The following is a 14,130-nucleotide window of genomic DNA, read 5'->3' as shown; positions in this document are numbered from 1 at the left end:
GGGAAAGAGCACGTCTGTTCACTGTTTAAAACTTGGTCTAGCTGTTGCTTGATCACTCATTAGAACAGTCACTGACACCTCTTGCATCTTTGTATTACCTGCTACTGTGTGATGGTTGCACATTGTTTAAAAAAAAAAAGAAAGCCCAGCAATTTTCTGCATGAGTTGAGATGGGATAAAAGAGCTTGAAAGATTTGGAAGCCTAGGAAATTGCCTTTACTTGGGACTTTCTGCATGGATAGAGTACCAATTCCTGCAGTTTTGCAACTAAAACACATAATAGTAATGGCAATATCCTTCCTTTGTCACTGTGCTGGTCTGGGACAGTCTGTACTGTTCTCATCTGCATTATTATTTAAGAAACAAAGGCAGTTTTATTATTTATCTTCTGTTTTGTATTCAACCAGTATATAGAAAGAAACAAATGACTCAGCAATTTAGGTTGAGAAATGCTGTTAGTCTGTGCATTCAGCTGGATCAATAGTGCTAGGAAATTGGTTCAAATTAAAAGTAAATACATCTTTAATCTATCAATTGTCAGAAATGTGGGGATGCAAGAAGAAGAGAGAAGCACTGAGCTTTTCAGCACTTGAAAATGTATTAAAAAATCTTTCATCTTATTGAATGAAAAATTAAACACTTCTCTGAAGAAAATACCATTACCCTATCCATTATTGTTCTTGACTTGTTTCCTTTTGAACACATATCCTTAGTAACTGACTTTCTGTACTCCTTGAGCTATTTCTAAAAGCCATTTTATGGGCTAAATGCTGTAAGAGCAGGACAGTTTGAAAGACTTGTCCAGAAATAGTTCAGCTGCTACTTTTTTCAGCAGTAGTCTGTGACATCCTATTCTGCCATTATTCACAGGTAGGTAATGATGACAAGACACTTTGTCCTGAGGAAGAACAGTGAATGTACAATATATACTTGGGGCCAGAAGTCATGACCACTCATATTTCTGTAGTTCTTCTTAACACTTTGTAGTTTATACTCTCTGATAGAAATCTATTTATAATGGAATTATGTTAGATTTACAAAATATAGAACCAGAAGACACCCACCAAAATAAATTGTGTTAAATTGATTATGGCTAATGTCATTTACTTAGCTATCTTATAGTCTATCTGGGGTTGATTTGTCTACAAGTAAGAGTCCATAATTGTTGCTGGGAAAATTAATGCCATTCAGCAGTACATGGAAGAAGAAGCAGATGCTCACTATCATTTCCATCTATCTAATTTCTTGGTGCATATACTTTATAAAATTACTACATCTCTACCAATTTAATTTTGCAATACAATAGTAAATTTCCACAACCCTACAAGCTGCTTTTTAGACAGTTTGGATAAAGTGATGATACAGCTTAGCTAAGAAAACTAATGGTTAAAAAAAATCAGTCTCAGATTCATGCTAAATACAATTAAAGAATCTGCATTATTTTTGCATCTAAAACCAGCTCTGTTTTATTCTTTAAGAAAAACTTTAAAAACAAACAGAAACCCCACCAAGTATTGGGGGGTTTTAATATTTCTCTTTGCACAAGCATAAAAACTGATAGTAAAATAAATTTGTTGTGAAAGGCTTCTCAGGGTTAAGACTGTTATTGAGATGGACTCTGCATACATGAGTAGGCTAAGGGCTCTAGAGAGTAACAATTGCAGCTCACCAGTATCTCCAGATGATGAGTTATATCTTAAAGTTTATTAAAACTTTTAGGACAATCAGTATGAATTTTGTACTGATGGGTGCTTTAGAATCAGAAATCCTTAAAAGGACATTCCAGTACCTGCCAGTCCCAAATCCCTCCTGTTTTTCCCTTCCCATTATCAATATGACTGCACTGACACTCAGCACTGCACAGGAGTGCAGGACAGGGGTATCACTTCCTACTGCTGTTATAGACTGGTTTTACATTAACATGCTGTGCAGATTGAACATTGATTTATACCTAAACTGTGCATTTAGAAGTTTGCAGCATGCTGAAATGTAACTATGCTAGCAGTTGTGGCAGTTGGTATTGACATGGCAAGGTGAAGGCTTTTACTTTTAATAGACTGTTGTAATCAACCTATTAACATTTCAGAGGCCACATTGTCAAAAGATTTTGTTGTAATACCAGCAGAATATAATATATAATAGCATTCTGACATCAATATGCACAAAGCCTTCTCAGGCAAACTCTTTTTGGAAATATTGGTAACATTGGTAATATTTTTTGATGAAAGTTTTTGTAATTGGCTGTAGAGTATCAGAAACAGGATCTTCCTATTCCTTTTCTACTTCCTTAATAGGAAAATATAAAAACAGGACTCAATTTCAGAAGCTACCTTCAAAATGAAGCCATGCTTAGTTTCTTGATCTTAGTAATAAGATCCCAGGAAGAGCTCAGTATCTGTACCAACAGGTAAACTGCTGGTGTTAGTGTCTATGAAGCCCGAAGCAGTCTTAATTCCCACTCTCCAGCTGCAGCAGAATTGCTAGCCTTGCATAAACTAGTTCTGAAAAATAACTAGGGTACCAGAAAGAAAGCTGAATGTAGCTACAGAATGGATTGTTTTCTAAAGTTCAGTCCTTCTTGAGCACTTGTGATCAGAGCACTCTGGGGAAAGCTCTTTGAAGCACACTATTGTAGCATGATCCTTACTCACCTGAAGTGGTGGCTCATGCTGCTCTAGAAGCAGCTGTGGTGTTTGACAGACACGTTGTTTTTACATATGTCAATGCAGCAAAAGTAACCAATGGTTCAACATCAACTGCTTTCCCAGATTTTCCCAATAGTTGGACAAAACTGCATTTGTACTGTCAGATGAAGGAAAGCATTTGTCTTGAAGGGAATCCAACAATTTCTGTCTTAGAATCATAGAATCATTAGTGTTGGAAGAGACCCTTAAGATCATCAAGTCCAACTGTTAACTTATCACTCCACTGTAACCCCTAAACCCTAAACTATATTTTCCAGTGCCAGGTTCAGATGCCTCTTAAACACTTCCAGAGATGATGACTGCTCCAGTTGCCTGGGAAGCCTATTCCTGTGCCTGACTCTTGAAGCAAGCTTGTTCCCCATTATAGTTGTCATATCCAAAGGCCTTGTTGTGCAATTTGCAAAGCCATTAAGAAATAAAGGGCCACCATCTAAGGTCTTCAAGGATTCCACATAACTGGAAGAAACAGCAAATTCAGAGTTGTTAAGTTTTATTGAGTTTTCTCTCTCCTGTCACAGAGGCAGGTAATGACAACTGTCTCTCTCTCTTTGGGGACAGCTTCAGTGCAACTCCCCATCCTGAATTGCTACAGAAAACAAGTTATTCTTTCTCTCAGAGCCAAAGAGAGCAATTTAGACAAGTTACTCCAATGACTTAGCTGCACAGTGTCAAAGCTAAGCACAGTGATTACTTGCAGCCTCATTTTGCTAGCAGGAAGAAAAGGAATCAAACCTAGGGGTAGATGTTACTAAATCGGGCTCTTACAGCATTTCAAGTATTTAGATTATTTTTTCCTGGGAATTATTTGTTCTTCTGCTCCTAAGTGGCCAGTGCTCAGAACTTTTATGTATTGTTCCTAAAAAATATCTAGTTTCTGATTTTTGTGGTCTGCAAAATGTTTATGAAAACATACAAACAAAAAGGTCAGTTCTTTGTTATAAAAATAATGCTTTTTAGACTATTTCTGATGGTATCCTAAAATATAACAAATAGAGCATGGCTGTGATGTGTTCAGAGACAAAATGGAATTTTAAAAAAAAGGAACACTAACAATTGCTTCTTAGGTAGGTTGTGGTACAGAACAGACATCCATTTGTTTTAATACTGAAGTTACAGCTAAAGGATGAAAAGCCACAGATTCTGACTGTGGTGGCTGATCAGCACATTGATTAGCATGACTGCTTTTCCAGTATGCCAAACAAAAGAGAGTTTAGATCTCCACCCTCTGCAATATCTAGCTATTTCTTAGAATATTTCTCTGGTTTTTCTGTCATAAAGTAATTATTTACATCAAAGACTTTTTAAAGGAAGAAATGTTTCTTGCTGTACACATTTGAGGGTTCCCAGAAGTGGAGCCAACCTGATATTAGAAATGAGATGACAGTTTCTACAGGATTTCAAACTGTCTGAGCCTATTTCTTTAGTTTATTTTAATTTGTTTTTAGCAACGTTTAGTGAATGAGGATGGAAAAAAAAGTCTTGGCTTAAACAAATATTCAGTATATTCCAAAACTGTATTGTAGGAGACTGATCAAATTAATTTTCTATTTTCTCTTTGATTTAAAAGCAGGTATTTGGATGACATATTTTTATAGGGTCAAATATCCTTTCAGCTATTTTATTCACTGAACTATAAAAGTGATAAACATAAAGCAGTGCCTCTACCTCAAGGTTACCCAGACTTTTTGTTCAGAATTTTCCTCTTTACAATAATCTTTACATTTTCCACTGTGTGTTCTTTTTCTTTGTGTAAACATTGATGATATTAATTATAAGATGATGGGTTTGTTTTGGAAGGCTCTAGATTTGGCAGCCCTTGCCACTGAGCATGCACAATTCAAGGACTGGTGGTGGAAGGTCCAAATTGGGAAATGCTACTATAGGTAAGCCATTGTTCATTTCTTCTGTGATGAGTGAGTATGAGTCCAGGATGTGAACTGCTGGGTGTACTGCACAATGCTGAACACTGAGAAATCATTCAGTCAGTGTTTCATTTGAGAGCACTGGTTTGCAGTTAGATCTCCTTTAATATACAAGAAGATGTCTGCTTGAGATAAAGGCTTCAACATTGAGTACCATTAAGTAACTGAATTAGTTGCAACTTTGCCTTTGTTAATGTATCTTAAAGTCATTATTTGAAAAGTCAGTCAATAAATGCTAAGAGCTATTGTTAAAACAGACCATGCAAAATAAATATCACAGTATTAGTTTAAGAAATTAGCTGTCAATGAGGGCTTCAGATTGCTGGAATAATAAATAAATTAAACATTCATGTTAGACACTTTCTGCCAGAAATACTGCTATCACTGCTGCTCTTTCACATCCCTCCTCACCTGGACAGGGGAGAGAAAATATGGCTCGTGGATTGAGATAAAGGCATGGAGAGATCTCTCACCAATTACCATCACAGGCAAAGATTCAATTTGGGGAAAAACTAATGTAATGTATTACCAATCAAATCAGAGTAGGATAATGAGAAATAATAGAAACTCTTAAAGCACCTTCTTTCCACCCTTTCCTTCTTCTTGAGCTCACTGTCATTCCCAATTTTCTCTATCTCCTCCCTCCCCACCAGCACATGGGGACAGGGAATGGAGGTTGGTGTCATGAATTTGTCTTTTTCATAGTTTTGAATGGCTATTTTGTTATCTTATTATATATAATAGCATGGGTTTTGTTAACATCACACAAATATATGGTCTCAAAGTGTGCTTTTGGGCAGTTCATCTTGGGTTTAGTGTGCACTGCTTCATTATTTAATAAGTTTTTTTTAAAAACAAGAAAAATCCCAACAAACAACAGCAGCAACTAAAAAGGACCTTCTGTGTGTATCTGTTATCTCTTAGGCTGGGATTATATCGTGAAGCTGAAAAACAATTTAAGTCAGCTCTCAAGCAGCAGGACATGGTCGATACAATCTTGTATTTGGCAAAAGTAAGTGATAGATTTTCTTGTTTAAGAATGAAGTAGAATTCCAGACTATCCCTGAGAGTCCATACACCACAGCAGCTGAGTATTGAACTTGATACACCACTCTGTTTAATAGTGTGTGATCTCCATAAAGACCTGAGGCAATACATGCTAACAGTTGCAATGGAAGTCTATAGTTTACATGAAGATTTTGGAGCTTCCAGATTTCACAAATAAGATAATAATCTCCTATGTAACTGGATTCTTTGCTCTAAAATCCAATGAGAAGCTAAAGAAATATTGGAGTTCCAGTATGAAGGGCCATGTGGCTATGTATGGTCTTCTAGAAAACTAATGTGATATATCTGCAAATAAAGAGTGAAGCTCAAAATCCTAGTTCCACAAGCAAAATCAAAACAAAGTGATCTTAAAGGAATCAGTCAGAGACCTTGAAACAGAGAATGTTCTGTGAAAATATGGGCATTAAAAGCTTTAAAAGAACAAGAGGCACAGCTAAGTCTCAGAATTACTTGTTTACTGGGATACACATTAGATACTAAACATTTTCCAAGATATTCAGGAAGAGGTGGCCTGTGAGAAACTAACATTGCATTTTTCTTCATTTTCTCCTAGAAAAGATTTAGTCAGTTGCTCTTTATCAGCTCACTTTAATCCAGTTTTCACAGGCCTATCCAAAAGTCATGACTACTGATTGATAGTTCAGATATTCATATTATGATCTGTGCTTTACAGTTCTTGAGCAATTGTATATAAGTAATCATCATTGCTATCTGGAGACTTGTCTTCTATGCAGCATGTGGAGTTCATTTACTCAATTAAGCTTAGGAATTTTAGACTCCTGTCACTACTGGGACTCATTCTGCAAAATATATAGAATCATAGAATGGTTTGGGTTGGAAGGGACTGCAAAGATCCCCTAGTTCCAACCCCCCTGCCATGGGCAGGGACACCTTCTACTAGAGCAGGTTGCTCAGAGCCCTATCCAACCTGGCTTTGAACACTTCCAGGGATGGGGCAACCACTACTTCTCTGAGCAACCTGTTCTAGTGTCTCAACACCCTCACAGTAAAGAATTTCTTCCAAATATCTAATCTAAACCTACTCTCTTTCAGTGTGAATTGCCCCTTGTCCTGTCACTACATGCCCTTGTAAAAAGTCTCACTCCATATTTCTTGGAGGTTCCCTTCAGGTACTGGAAGGATGCCATTAGGTCAACCCGAAGCCTTCTCTTTTTCAGGCTGAACAATCCCAATTCTCTTAGCCTTTCCTCATAGGAAAGGTGCTTCATCCCTCTAGTCATTGTCATGGTCCTCCTCTGGACTCACTCCATGAGCTGCGCAGAATGATTAAACTGGCAGAGTAATTGGATTAGCAAACAGTGACTCAGTATGGGTGATAGACACCCACTCTGCACCTGCTGAAGCAGGAGCTGCGTTTGATCTTCCACCTCCTGCTCCACAGACAGCTCACTCAAGTATAAAGCATTGCACACCATGATTTAGTAACTGTCAGTGGACAGGCAATAGAGTAAGGCCCTGAGCTATGGCTCAGTCTGACAGATCTGAAAAGGTAAGCTTTGAGTTAAGCAGCCATTAAAAAAAAAGGTCAAGACCAAAAGAAAAAATAAAAAGTTAGAGTATTAAAAGAAATCATGGCTGCTGAAATGGTACAAAGAATTTCATGACCTAGAAGAGCTAGAAATGGTATACTTTTGTACAAGAGATGAGAGACACCAAAAGGAAAATGGAGTCATTCTACATTTAGATGTAAACCTTAATTTCTGTAGCTGTAGTACTCTTAAAAAGTAAATCCTCCCAAAGCAACTGCAAGTAGATGGAAATTTTCCCACCTATTTTTAATTTCTTTTGCCACTTACCTAGACAGCAACTCTACTGTCTGCAGAGATGTTGGACAGTGTGATATGACACTGGATATGGGAATTACATAGTAGAGTACTGTGTCTGTTGTCCTAGCATCTGTAGTGAGTGCATGTTTGGTCTGAACACCCAGATAAAGAAATAGAATTATCAGGGTTGGAAGAGACCTTTAAGATCATCAAGTCCAGCTGTAAACCTGTCATTCCACTGTAACTCCTAAGCCATATCTTCCAGTGCCAGATCCAGATGCCCCTTAAACACTTCTAGGGATGATAACTCCACCATCCCTGGAAACAGATTTTGAGTCATTAGTGCTCAGAGAACATAATTCCTAAACAAACATAAGAATATAAAAAAGGAGCAGATCTAGGGGAGTTTCCCATCCTTCATTTTTTAAACTGGAGGTGAATTGATGGTTGATGATTTAATTAGTGCAGTTCTAGGCTGCTAAGTACCATGCCCTCCAAAAACCCCAAAACCCTTGTTCTTTTCTCTCTTTTCACTAAAAGGCATTAGTTTTCTAGCTTAATACAGGAAATGCAAGTGACATTAGCAGAATGAGTGTAGAAAATGCATATATTGTTTTCATTTTTCATATGATCGACTTGAAATAGCAGTCCCTTTGTTCAGAAGACACTCATAGTCCACAGCTCTTTGACAATTACGAATGTCATTGAGTGGTCACAGGAAAGTATTCTTTGCAATGCCTACAACAGTGTATATCCATCAGGCTGCAAAAAAAGAAGCTATGGTTTTGATTGTTGGTACTCAGAAGTCCATGGAGCTCAAGGACAAAAACAGAAATCATATTTGGAGGTTTCTCAGGTGTTCAGTTAGCATTGATATTTTTCTTAGATTTCATCACAGAATGTTTGTGTCAGGATATCAGTCACAGATTCTTTTGCTCTTTTAGTCATATCAAGTATTATCACTACTTAGTGTAATATTTCTCCAACAGGAGCTCTCAGAACTCTTTTCCTCTCAATGGGAGACAGATTAATCATTTTAGCCATGCAGTTTCCCAGAGAAGCTGTGCAGGGGTTTTCCCTTTGCTGTGTAATTGCCATACTCCACAACAGGCGAGCTTTACAGCTGTCCTCTCAGACAGCTGCAGAGATGGTGTCTATCAACATATTGTTACACGTTGCACGTCCAGTTCTCACACAATGTTACCCACACTCCACATTGTCATAATCAACACAGAAGCCAAAATCACAGAGACAAAACTGTTGGATGTTATTGTTTGTGACAGGGGAGGTTGGCAGAGCAGTCAGGAAACTTGAAAGTGTCACTGCTCTGTGCAGTGTACTCTTATTTGACTAAGTAAAACATTTTGGTATTCCAGCACTATCAGCCTGAAGATGTAGTTCTTTCAGGCCTAAACACAAGTTTTTAATAATATATTAAACAGGGAAATATTCAAGGTGGTACCTTCACCTCAGTGTCAAAGTATATTATTTTGGTGTGATAATAAATAACAGGATTTTTTTATTAGTAATGTCCAAATGAATTAGTAATGCATAGATGCTATGCATGTAAATTTAATGTTCTTAAATATTTTATCTTCATTACACAGATTTATTCAGTATTCACACCATTATTTTCCCAGTATTATTTACTATCTCAGCTAATGGTTTACTGCATAAATGGAAGTGTCACCCCCTTAATTTATCTCCCTTGTTAAACAGCAGTACAGGTATAAAAGTCAGACATTTGACATTTATATACACTTTTTATTTGCTTAGGTGTATTTGCGCTTGGATCAGCCTGTAACAGCTTTGAACCTTTTCAAGCAAGGGTTAGATCGATTTCCTGGAGAAGTGACTCTTATTTGTGGAATTGCCAGGATATATGAGGTATGCACCCACTATGCAGTCCTTGCAGTGGCCAAATTTAGCTGCTTGAGCAAGAAGAAAGAGCCAATAGTTGAATATAAATGTAAGGACATCAAAAACTGTGCTGATTTTCAGTATCACTAATGCAAAACAGGTAACTTTACACAGAGATGCCAAAGTAATGTCCGGGGAGCCTTGCAGGCTTATTTGTTTCAACCATTAATCATGCTAGTGAGATCCCATTTACCCTTGGCATGCAGAAGCAAGTCCACATTAAGTCAAGTGGTCCACGTGTCATCCATGTAGCTGGGGCTAGTTTGTATATGTTTCATCATACTAAGACTGCTCAAGTCACCAACAGCAAAATTGTTTATTAATCAATGTTGTCTTTATTAGCACTATATGTTGCTGTTAGTTTCTTAAGCCAGTCAGAACACTAGGAATATGAATGTTTCTTAGGAAGTAGATGTTATTTTAAGTAGGATTAGTTTTAAAGTTGTTTCATTTTAGCTTGGTAACCATATTTTGAATGTGTGTATTTTCATGTCAAATAGTGGACTTACTATTGTTTTTCACTGAAAGTTGGCAATGATGCTGTTGCAGAACAAATGTTTTAAACAAAGTCATGACATTTTGATTTTTTTGTCTACATTCATACTTGGCATTCTATCCTGTTCTCATCATTCTCATCTAACCCCTAAGCTTTAATCCATTTTCATATTAAATCCTTTTTGTCCTTCAGCAAGGAAGAAAACAGCTGCATAATTTTTGGAGGCTTTTCTTTCTGAATTATTAAACAGTTTTTAATATGGATATTATTTTGCAGAACCATACAAAACATTGCATAACCCTTTAAGGAATTATTAAAGAGCAGCATACAGTTGATAGGATCTAGTTTCGCACTGACACCTGAGTGCAGGATTATAGCTTCATTAGCAAAGACTAGTACTGCAACACAGGGCTGTTCTCATTACATAGGCTCACAAGTGGAATATATACATTAGTCATCTTAATCAGAGCTTTTCTTCTCTGTCACTAACTTTTGACAGTGGAAAGAGTTGTAGAGCTTTTTTGGTTTAAAAACCCCCATGATTTTTAAAGGGATTGCTTTAGTACTATTTCTTTTAATCACAAGAGATCCATTTCTAATGGCTAAATACACTGCTGAGGTTAAATAAAAGCTTATTCTTTAGTTATGTTGAGAGCACAGTGTACCTGCAGCACACAGGTAGAAAGTACTCCTTTCTAAACTCAGAAGTGAGTTTGATCTTTTAATTTATTTTTTCTCTGGTATGGGATAGTGTTCTCTGGGCCTTGCACTCCTCAGAAACAGTGTGACATCATTTACAGCAGTGAGTTCACACCAATTCATCTTCCCAGTAGCACACATCCAAGCAGATAATTCTGTACAAAATAGTTCTCTTAACTGGTGTATCCTGGATAGTACAAGTTTGGTAAATACATGATACCTCTTTTCAACGGCACATAATGATTCTTCATATACAATTGTATTCTCATTTATGTTCAAAGTAATTAATGAGTTGATTTACAAAGCATTTGAAATAATTGAGACATCAACTGGGGAAATAAGTTACTTTGTGTTACCGTGGGAAACTGACTGCACATTTCTGTGTATCACAAGGCATCGTGCAAGAAGTGGCAAATGCCCATGGCCCAGGTGTGGTGGGTTGACCCTGGCTGGATGGCAGGTGCCCACCATGTCTGCCCTATCACTCCCCTCATCAGCTGGACGGGGAAGAGAAAGTATAACTAAAGGCTCGTGAGTTGAGAGAAGGACAGGGAGAGATCATTCACTGATTATTGTCATGGGCAAAAGAGACTCAACTTGAGGATATTAATTGAATTTATTACCAATCAAAATCAGAGCAGGTTAATGAGAAGTAAAACAAACTTTACAAAACCCTTTCCCCCCAGCCTTCCTTCCTTCCCAGGCTCTACCACCTCCCCCAGAGCAGTACAGGGAGATGGGATGTGAAGGTTATGGTCAGTTCATCACATATTGTCTCTGCTGTGGCTCAGGGAGAGGAGTTCTTCCCCTGCTCCATGGTGGGGTCCCTCCCACAGGAGGCAGCTCCCCATGAACTTCTCCAGTGTGAGTCCTTCCCATGGGCTTCACAAACTGCTCCACCGTGGGTCCCTTTCCATGGGGTGCAGTCCTTCAGGAATAGGCTGTTCCAGTGCAGGTCCCCCACAGGGTCACAAGTCCTACCAGGAAACCTGCCCCAGCGTGGGCTCCTGTCTCCACAGATCCATAGGTCCCTGCCAAGAGCCTGCTCCAGTGTGGGCTTCCCACAGGTTCTGAGCCTTCTTTCAGGCATCCAGCTGCTCCAGTGTGGGTCTCCTCCATGGGCTGCAGGGGCACAGCCTGCCTCACCATGGTCTGCACCACAGACTGCAGGGGAATCTCTGCTCCTGTGCCTGGAGTGCCTCCTCCCCCTCCTTCTGCACTGACCTTGGTGTCTGCATAGTTATTCCTCTCACATATTCTTACTCCTCTAAGTCAATTAGCTCTGCACAATAACTTTTTCCCCTTCTTAAATGTGTTATCACAGAGGTGGGTTGGCTTTGGCTAGTGGGGAGTCCATCCTGGAGTTAGTTGGCATTGACTGTGTTGGAGATGGGTGAAGCTTCTAGCGGTTTCTCACAGAAGCTGCCGCTGTAGTCCTCACCCACCACTACCAAAGCCTGGCCATGCAAACCCCATACAATGTGCTGTCTCTTTTTCTAAAAGTTCAAAACCCAAATAAGTCTCTTTTTGTAGCTATGGCACAGTTAATTGCAGGTACAGCTATAGTGATAAATTAATAGGTATTCTCTCATGGATGTGTGCATTACTTGTGAAGATGCCAAGCAGTGATGTTGGGTGGTACAATCAGAGATCTGTAAGAGCATATGTAATTAATCTCAATTAAGTACTGTACAGGGCATAGATAAAGCATTCAGTAGATTTACATTTCAATAAGTTCCATGATAAAAATAGGTGATAAACAGTAGAAGTAATCTGAATTTTTGTCCAATGGTATAGGAAATGAACAATATCTCTTCAGCTGCAGAGTACTATAAAGACGTCTTAAAACAGGACAATACTCACGTGGAAGCCATTGCATGCATTGGCAGTAACCATTTCTATTCAGACCAGCCCGAGATAGCTCTGCGGTTTTACAGGTATCTACACTTATGGAGAGGGAGGGAGGGGGAGCTGAATGCATGGGAGGGTAATATAAAGGGTTGATTTTTGTAATGCTGATAGCAAAACAAGTAACATTAGGAGATTGGTATGGGAGGATGATCAAGCATTTGGACAAATATCACCATAAAACCAGCTTATCAACTTGTGTGTTTTCTCAGCTGGTGATAATTACATCACTCTCTTCAAAACTTATCATCATTACAGGAGTATGTAGAAGCATCAACAAAGATCATCAAAACAGTTATGATCTGACTTACAAAGGAAAGTTCTTTAACAGCATGAGGCACTTTGAGAGCAGTGGATCTTACTCTCGACTTCAGTTGCAACCAGAAGGCGCAAGGACTTCCTATTTAGCCTTTTTAATGACTTTTAATGTTGTCTCCACAAAATCACTGACTTGAACGTGGGCTGAGCTTCCTGCATGTTTTGCTGAAAGCAATGAAAAGATAGCGTTAAACAGTGCTGCTTGCTTTTTATTTCAATAGTCAGAGTGCAAAGGAGCCTGACTCATGTTCTTAAGTCTAAGAGCAGATTAAGTCAATAAAAGCACTACTGTCTCATTTCTGTTGGACCTGAGCTCTTTTATGCTTTAGGTTCAGAGACTCACAGTCATGCTGCAGTCAGCAGCCCTCTTTTTTACCCTGGCCCTCACTGCATTTCTGGTTTTCCTATAAATATTAATAAAAACAATTTTTATAATGCATCTCCATTCTAAAATACACATTAAGCAACATCAGTTTGAATCAAAATCTGAGTTATGCTTCATATGTAAGATTAATGTAGTTTCACATTTAGATGTACTGTTACTAATCAGAGCAGTGCTGAAGGACAGGAAGCAACCAAAAGTGAAGTCTGAAGAGTTATAAAAAGTAGCTGCAACAAATTACAGCTTGATTGAGGTCGAGGAATTGGAAAAAGGAAATGGAGAAAGTCTACATACAGCTCTATCTTACAGTACAGTCAGATCATGTGACACAGTCAAAAAGACAGAAGTTATTAATTTACACAGACTGTTCTTTACAGCTTTGATTCTAATATAAAATGCCTTGCACTGCCCTTCATGAAACTACCAAGTGTAAGACTATAACACTTGGTTTTTGCACCCTCTCAGAACAGGGAGAAAGAAGGAGAGAACTTTGTCTTTTTAGAGTAGAACTCTTATTTGAAATGATCAAAAAAATAAATGAAACAAATATTTCCTTTCATTTTAGACGGCTCCTGCAGATGGGTGTTTACAACTGCCAGCTCTTTAACAATCTGGGCCTCTGTTGCTTCTATGCCCAGCAGTATGATATGACACTGTCTTCATTTGAACGGGCACTGTTTTTGGCTGAGAATGAGGAGGAGACAGCAGATGTGTGGTACAACTTGGGACACGTGGCTGTGGTATGAAAAATACTAACAAGCTTTCTGAATAAATGCAGTTTGAAAAAAAACAACTGTAAAATAGTTGGGAACGAGTCATTTCCCTACTTGTAAATACAAAACCTGATAGTGTACAGGGTAAAGTGCAGTACAGATTGAAGGTTAATTTGCACTTCTGTAGAGAAGAAGCAGCAAAAGAAGAAAAC

At 38.3% G+C, this 14,130-nt stretch overlaps 1 protein-coding gene across 1 annotated transcript in view; it reads left to right on the top strand.

Moving 5' to 3' along the window:
- Nucleotides 1-14,130, top strand: part of TTC8 (tetratricopeptide repeat domain 8) — a gene marked incomplete at its 5' end in the record, with an annotated part of 29,216 nt that overhangs the window by 10,220 nt on the left and 4,866 nt on the right. Inside the window, 5 exons of the mRNA XM_009075320.1 lie at nt 4,503-4,588; nt 5,552-5,639; nt 9,259-9,369; nt 12,395-12,534; nt 13,771-13,945. Coding sequence (XP_009073568.1) covers nt 4,503-4,588; nt 5,552-5,639; nt 9,259-9,369; nt 12,395-12,534; nt 13,771-13,945 — 600 coding nt within the window. The remainder of the gene's footprint in view (nt 1-4,502; nt 4,589-5,551; nt 5,640-9,258; nt 9,370-12,394; nt 12,535-13,770; nt 13,946-14,130) is intronic.

The sequence above is a fragment of the Acanthisitta chloris genome, unplaced genomic scaffold (assembly GCF_000695815.1).
Source record: "Acanthisitta chloris isolate BGI_N310 unplaced genomic scaffold, ASM69581v1 scaffold14415, whole genome shotgun sequence".
NCBI classification, from domain to species: domain Eukaryota; kingdom Metazoa; phylum Chordata; class Aves; order Passeriformes; family Acanthisittidae; genus Acanthisitta; species Acanthisitta chloris.
The sequence above is the reverse complement of the archived record's forward strand: the minus strand, read 5'-3'. Positions and strand labels throughout refer to the sequence as shown.